The sequence below is a fragment of the Syngnathus typhle genome, linkage group LG5 (assembly GCF_033458585.1).
Source record: "Syngnathus typhle isolate RoL2023-S1 ecotype Sweden linkage group LG5, RoL_Styp_1.0, whole genome shotgun sequence".
Classification (NCBI taxonomy): Eukaryota; Metazoa; Chordata; class Actinopteri; order Syngnathiformes; family Syngnathidae; genus Syngnathus; species Syngnathus typhle.
In genome coordinates this window covers 9908079-9916098 of record NC_083742.1, presented here as the reverse complement: position 1 = coordinate 9916098, position 8020 = coordinate 9908079, and the positions used below count along the sequence as shown (strand labels likewise).

Sequence of the window (8020 nt, the reverse complement as noted above, 5' to 3'; positions counted from 1 at the left end):
GTGGAAGCAGAGTGAAGCAGTGTTTCATTAATGCTCATACTTTGATGGATTGAATGGTTATTACGTCTTGAATAGAAGCACTTCTAATCAAGAGAGAGCTATTGATTTCCTATCCACAAAGCCTTCAAGGTGCCTGGGACACCTGCTAGCAGCCAGCTGACAGACACTTATGCCTGCAAACCAACAGCTGACATGAACTGATGCCAGTGCACAGTGCTGCATGAGGGTGAGTCACACATACGCACATATAATCCACTCTGTGGGGTTCTGAACGGCAACCAACGTGATTTCCACGGTACAGTCATACATGTGATTAATGCGGGTTTGCAGTATTGTTTTGTAACAAAGAAGCACGAGTTCATTTGTGCTCTCCATCAAAGATATGCGAGCAATTAAACATCATATCCTGCCACAAAATCAGTTCCAGGCTGATCAGCATGGCTCGTCTGTTGTTGTGATTTGTATCCATCATGGGAGCGCTTCACTAAGCACGTTTCCTGCAGCAGTCGCACGCCGTGGGCGGGATGGGGCTCGCAGGCAACTGTCCCTGCCATCGATTATAATGATGCAGATGCGATGGTAAGGTGAGAATGACGCCACAAAGGGTTAAAAGAAGCCCCAATGAAAAAAAGATGAGTGATAAATCTTACAAATGAATGAGAATTCATACCAATAATTGCACCATGGTTTGTTTGCTATTTGTGTGATTGCAAATGTAATGATAATAAATATGGCCTCAGTGTTTCTTTATTTCGATCAGAAATCTGTGCCGCAATCATTAAAAAAAAAAAAGATTTTAAAAACACATTTTGAGGTTGTTTTTTTCAACCCTTGCCTTAGTAAATGCGAGGGCAAAGTAGCACATGCGGTAATTGTAAAGTGGAACGAAAATGATAGATGGTTTTCAAAATCTCAAGAGAATGTAAATTTAAAAAAATGTGACATGCATTTGCAGCCCCTTTTATTCTGATATCTCGAGATAAAAAACAACCAACTGGTTGAATTATAAACAAAATATCTTAAGCTTTGGACAGCTCAAGGAGGGACCTTTTAACCTTTTCGGGGCACTGTATGTCTTTTTTAACATCATTTCATCAACCACAGAGGTTGAAAAAATGAAAGCGCCTATTTTGACAAAGCCAGATACGTATGTAGAGGATTAGCGCCCACTCTTGATTTGTTCACTTCAGTTCATGAACCGTGAACGATGAAACTGACGGATCACTTGGCGGATGGACTTCTCCATCCTTATTCACGCGCACGCAACGTGCGCGCACACGCGCATACACAAGCGACGCAACCACGCCTCTCGACGCAGACTCAGACTCCTCTTCTTCCATCACGTACAAACACACCCCCGCACGCTCTGTTCCACATTAAACACGACAAGGGGGAGCGATTTGAGGTGAAGCTGAGATGTAACGCATCCGAGACAGGAGATCGACGCATGGAGGCGCCCCAGCAGGTGCGGCGAGCTGCAGTACACATTCGCCTCCTCCTCTTACGCCATCGCCGCCCATTTCATCTGATCAATTGCACGGTAAACCGGTAAGACTCGACCTTCACTCGCCAAGTCTTATTTTTGCAAAGTTAGCCCAAAGTCAAGACGTTGTCCCGGTTCGAACCCGATGATTTTGTTTTTCCCCCTTTCCTGCGCAAATGATGTCATTGGTACCACATCGGACGCATCGGGCCCATGGTGCCGCAGCACCAAAATTTAACACTACTCTCAAATGAGACGATAAAACACCGAGTCAGGGTTCGCAAGCTTTAAGGAATGGGTACTCTCATTCCAAATGCAGTAACGCGGGTTGTGCATTTAGTTGCTCAAATAGCCATAAAATGATTCAAATGTACGTCCAAACATCATCAAGGCCTACTTTATGATAAATTAAAAAAAAAAACACGATTGTGTTGCAAGTTTAAATTTGCTGATTCAGTGTCCATTTTGTCAGAGATTTTTGCCCTTGTGTGGTGAATGGTGCTGTGTGCAGTAACTATGGAGACAGGATGTGGCATGCGATTTTAAAACTTGAGGGGTGAGAAAGAAAGAAAGAAAGAAAGAAAGAAAGAAAGAAAGAAAGAAAGAAAGAAAGAAAGAAAGAAAGAAAGAAAGAAAGAAAGAAAGAAAGAAAGAAAGGGGTAGCACATCTATTGAGCAGCTGCATTTGACCGTGAATAAAAAATAACTTTGCAAAACCAAAGTACAGGCATACAAGTCATTTAACTACTTTGGAGAAAAGCCTAAATATTAATTGCAGCGTGGTGCTTTTTTCCTGTTGATTATTTTAGATGCAGATAATTAAAGCTAGTATTATCATATGATTATGTGTCAGGTTAGGGTGCAGTCATCTTATCACAGTGGATTCATTGTAGTTGTATTTTACAAGTAAAACAGCTTGATTCAATTGCCCACTCCTATTTAATACACCTAGATTAGTACGGGACAAATAGCTTGAAGTATAATGACAATACAATGTAATTATTATGGAGAAAAAAAGTCTGATATTTTCACATCTGGTATTTAAAATTAGAGGTCTTAATATAATGATAATATAAAATTATAATGATTTATATTTCTCCAACAAGTCATATATAATAATAATAATGAGCATTTTCGTAAAACAGGCCCACGAAAAGAAATTTGCAGCATTATGGCCTCGACTGCTGAGATTCTTTGAGCGTGAGCAGACGTGATATCTAGGTGTGTTGGCGAGACATGGCAGGGACATGGCTGGTTAGTTCTCTCTCATGACAGTGAACAGATGGCAGCTCAGGGTTAGCTCATGGGTGAGGGCCAACAAGAGACTTTTCTATGCATTACAAATGGAAAACAATTGTTTGTGTTCAAACACCTAAGAAATAGGCCTAGTAAAATATTCGCAGTTCTTGAGTTTGATTGTCTTTTTCATTGGACTTGTCATCTGTTTGAACAACTTAATTTTATAGTAGTGCTACTAATGTTTTTTTCAATACATCAATATATAGTCATTTTTGACCATTTTCTTCCTGGGTGTGGTTCTACTGAAACAAAATGACATTTTTGATGAAGATATTATTTTGAGTACTTTTTCAGTCCACATAATTAAAATGGAATACTGTTGAAAATTCCTTCATCTACATTTTTTACAATTGCAAATTTGTAAACCTGTTTGTGAACGTTCCATAATGCGGCATGAAGGAAGAACCCATTAAAGTTTGTATCCGAGTAAAATTTTCATACATACTACTTCTAAGACTTGGACTTTTTTATGTCTTTGAATTTTTTCAACCCCAAAAATAATAATGGCAACACCAGTCTGATCATCATCTTTTATGAACCAGGACATAGTCAGCTAACTAACAAACACGACAATCCACAGCTTTATTTTCAGAAACAGGTCTGTGCTGTGACGCACTAGTAGTGGGTGCCAGGCATAAGCCATTCACGCAGTAATGTGTATTTACTACAAGTTCGTAGTCTATAGTCTCGAGGTCATAGATTATTTGACTCAACATATTTTTTCCTTCCTTTAGGTTTTGTTGAAATGTCACACTGAATGGAGGGCATTGAAGTTCCATTAAGATGACCCGGACACATCCTCCTGATATCCTGACATCAACTCTTTACCAGGACATTCCTTTATATCCAACCACCGAACACGTCAGTTCTGCTCACTCTTCATTGCAGTGTGACTTGAAGATGATTGATAAAGCAGAAATCATTAACAAAAGACACTGCCGCAGCTTTGATTTTCTCGAATCACTGGACGACCCACAGTCTGCGTCTTCCCCAATGGAGTATCCTTTTAAGCGTCCAGAACAGCAGACATTACAGAAAGATCTAACATGGAATGGACTGGATCAACCAGGATATCTTCGCTTCTCATCTCCAGATTTGTTTAACGCCAGGCAAATCCAACAACAGACCGGTCAAGACAAAACCAGCCACCTCACATGGTCGGATTCTGTAAATAGAAAAAGATCCCGAAGTGCTCCGAGAATCAAATCGACTCTTACTCCTGTGCCCATCTCTGTGTCTCCTCTGGAGGCCAACCAACCCAAGGTCGCTCCGGACACTTTGAGGTCCTCTGAAACACAAAGAGAAGCACATTCCTCCAACAAAGCATTTTTGAACGAGGTCCACCCTATTAAACTGCAACCTAATTCTCCCCTGTATGTCTCTGATTGTTTTAATGAGGGTAAATCAGAAACAACAACCGCAACGCCTCATGTCAGGTGCCGTGTGGACATTAAACCGGATGCTGCTGTGCTCCAACACACATCTAGACAGGTCCCCAATCTACGGCCTGAACGACTCGCTTGGCAAAGATTCTCACAGGCTAGTAGCAGTCGAGGTTTGTATGTACCACGGCAGGTATCCTCACCAACACCAACTCCAAGTGAATGCTACAATGGAGATTTCCGACCAGGATATCACTACGCTACAAGCATGTCTCCTGTTTCTTACCAGCATCAAGACATGTACCGAATGCCATCACAAACAGCAATGGTTCTAAATCAGGAACAAAGAGCTTACTCAAACCCAAACATCCCAACAAAGTTCTTCTACACAGAGGACCCAGTTCGCTATCCGGTTTATCCCTATACAAGGGCATACTTTCAGGATGATAGATCCAGTTTAGCCAGCCGAGGAAGTACTATGACGAGTCAGTGTGATCCAAGGAATCGATGGGTACACACGCTTCCCCTCAGGTCATATTTCGCAGATACAAACCAAGAGCCATCACACTCTGTATATAGTACACCCTACCCTATGAGTGAGGCAGGGTCCTGCTTTTCTCAAACCCCATCAAGCACTTACTTTGGGGATGACCCCCGTTTCAATCCATACCACCAAAGTTGCTCGAATTTATATTATAACAAGCCGTTTAATTCTCCTGAGGATCGGTACTTTCCATCAAGGCAATATCACACAGAAGGCAGGAGGCGCCCGCGAATGTCACAGGCTTTTTCAGATGATTGGTACCGCTCAAGTATATCTGGTTATTCCAACCAGTCTTCTCAGCTCACTCCACCAAGAGTCAGGGTTGACACTGGTATGCCCCCTTGGTATTCTACCTACGGCACAGAGACAAGTAGGCTTAGGACAGAGGCCAAAACCCACTCCAAGTCTTGGGACAATATTCTTTATCCTCGCCATGACAAAGACCAATCGGTGCTTCGTGGAAGAAGCTATGAGAACCTATTTCATCAAGGAAGGCACGGGGCATCTCCCAATGTCTCATCTCAACCCGTTATCCTGAACCTTTCCAGTTCTCCAAAGCGCTATGCCGCCCTGTCTCTCTCTGAGACGTCTTTAGAGCGAGGTCCAAGCAATCCGTGGAAGACTAGCAAGAGTGGCCACTGGTTTGTGACTCCTGAGATCACCATAACTGACAACGACATATGTGCAGGCAACCGTGAGCCGCGTGGTGTGCACGCTGTCAACTGGAATACGCTGGACAGTGAAAAGAAATTTGCGCCGAGAGTCAGTGATATTAAAAAGTCACTCAGCGCAGCAGAAATGACCAAAGAAAAGAAACGTAACAATGTCTCCCTTCAGCAGAGTTTGGAGCAACTTGATGAGTTGTTAGCTGACCTAGTGGTTGATTACAAGCCACCAACCAGCAGGAAGCCTAGTGGGGACTTTCTGGATCAGCTTAAACAACTGATTAGTGAAGATGATGAAAAGGTCAGGGGATCTTCTGAGATTGAAAATCTTGAATGTCTGAACACGCAGCTCCCATCTTCTAAATCCAGCCCCGACACTATCAAAGACCCCGATAGTGGGTGTGATGCTTTACAAAGAAGTGCAGAAGAGTGCTCTCCAGACCACAGCGTGGAGGAAGAAGAAACCATGGTGTGTGCTAACAAGAAGTGCAAACGTTCTGAAAATATGTTCAATGCATGCTTGTACTTCAAATCATGTCATAGCTGCTACACCTTTTATTGCTCCCGAAACTGTCGCAGGGATGACTGGGAGTCCCACAAGGAGACCTGCGTGTACGGCCGTTTGAGCAGCGTGTGTCGGCACACCATCAAGTTCTGCAGAGAAAACTCCGAGATTCACAAAGCCTTCTCTCGCATTGCTAAAGCTGGTTACCTCTCCAGAGGCAGAGGTGTCCTCTTTTTGGGTTTTGCCAATCCAGAGTCGGCTGATAACTTTCTCCAAGTTGGGCTTGAGGGCCTCGTCATGTCTCCCACCTATCTGTCTCTCAGAGAGCTGGATGGCTTTAAGGACAACTTGGGTGAATACTGTAAGGAACTGCAGCAGGCGGGTAACGAGTATGACCCCAGTGAATGTTTCCTCTTGAATGTATCTCTAGCTGTTGGTGAACTAGTGCCTAACAGACCCTCGCCAAGGGTCCAAACACCAACGGTTCGAAAATATGCAAAGGTTTCCTTGGCTTCTTCAAGTCCAGAAAAAAAGCTACTGAAGAAGGATAGTGAAATGGAAACTCTCATCCTTACTCCGCCTCCGGGAACGCCAGCCATTGACCAGGAGGGGGAGGAGGGAAGGAAAGCCAGGGAGGTGTGCTTTGTCAACATTCAGCGTGAGCTCAGGATCAGAGGTGTCTTCCTTCGACACGAGTACCCCAAAATCTATAATCAGCTATGTGAGTTTGTTGAGAGTAACAAAAGGTTCACCCCGACAACCATTTACCCGTTAGATAAGAGAACAGGGAAACAGTTCATGTGTATGATTATGGCGGCGTCAGAGCCGAGAACATTAGACTGGGTGGACACCCCCCATCTCTTGGATGATATTATTTAGGACAGCACAGGAAAGGAATGATAATGATGTCAGTTACACAAAATGTAAATAGTGTAAATATATTTCAATAGGAAATTTGAACATTGCATATGGCCAATTTCCCTCCTGTTCCACTGACCTTTAGCACACTGGCACTGACCTATGCTAAACACATGCACACAAATATTCAACTCTTGCTTTGATTCTCTTGCTCTCAAAGAACTTTATAGACTGCATGCAAACTGGACACACAGCAGTCCATGTGTTGGAAAGTGTATGAATTATTCAGTTTCTCTTCAATGCGATAGACACAATGTACAAAGCAAACAAAATTTCTCGTATCCCATTTGCACATCGTTTTGCCTCCACATATTACACACAAGTATTCCTCAGAATTGCCCCCCAAACAAATATATCTAGAATTTCTGTTATACCCTGTAACAGTAACATTGCAACAGGTGACTTGTAGGTGAGAGTATATTCATTTAGTAAACTGTATTTGCGTGGATATTTTTATAAGAGTCTTTTAGTTATTGTTTGATAGAAAACGAAGTACAATCAAGACAGCATTTTACTTTTCCACTTGTGTATTTTAGATGAAACGTGCTTGGGTAAACTGCTTTCTTTGAAAGTGGCCTTCATTTGAAAATATGTATTTTAAATAAAGCAAAGTATCATTTTTAAATCTTTTTTTCTGGCTTAGGAGGTGGTCTTAACAACTGCTTTAAATCACACGTTTATTTTGCTTAAAGCATGTTATTTTGAATTCAGATATGTAAGAAACACAATTTAAAATTTAATTTTAAACAATATTTACGCTATTATAATTGCTCTAAATTAAGAGAAAGTTACCTTATTGACTATTGAATAATAGAAGCTATGAGTGCATTATGTTTTTAGACAATATGCAATACAATAGCAAAATAAACAACACAGTTAAAATGATTTTCATTACTGATATGAAATAGTTCTTTTCAAACATGTTTTGTGAAGACTCATTTTCTTTAAATGGCAAATGATAAGAATGTGCCGAAAAATCTGCAACGCTGAACCTAGATATATGCCTGCTTCTGTTGTTATTGCTGATTAAACTAAGATTGCTCTTTTACTGGATCTTATCTTTGTGCAAGATTAAAAAAATATATTTTGTGATGTTTATAACCTATATATAGATATATAATAAATGGAATTGAACAAATGAATTTCTTTTACTTGTATTTATTTCACATAAACATGTTTTAGTTTATTGAGGGTTAGGGTTAGGGTTATGTAAATCCGTTTTTC

At 41.3% G+C, this 8020-nt stretch overlaps 1 protein-coding gene across 1 annotated transcript; it reads left to right on the top strand.

Moving 5' to 3' along the window:
• The first annotated feature begins 1395 nt into the window (after positions 1-1395).
• On the top strand, positions 1396-7881 carry unm_hu7912 (un-named hu7912). Its single transcript, XM_061278789.1, has 2 exons — positions 1396-1548; positions 3517-7881. Exon 2 carries the CDS (start codon positions 3566-3568, stop codon positions 6755-6757), a length of 3192 nt encoding a protein of 1063 aa, XP_061134773.1. The 5' UTR covers positions 1396-1548; positions 3517-3565; the 3' UTR covers positions 6758-7881.
• The last annotated feature ends 139 nt before the right edge of the window (positions 7882-8020 follow it).

Excerpts from the sequence above, each read along its gene's own strand:
- unm_hu7912 (XM_061278789.1), top strand. The coding sequence starts at position 3,566 with ATGACCCGGACACATCCTCCTGATATCCTGACATCAACTCTTTACCAG.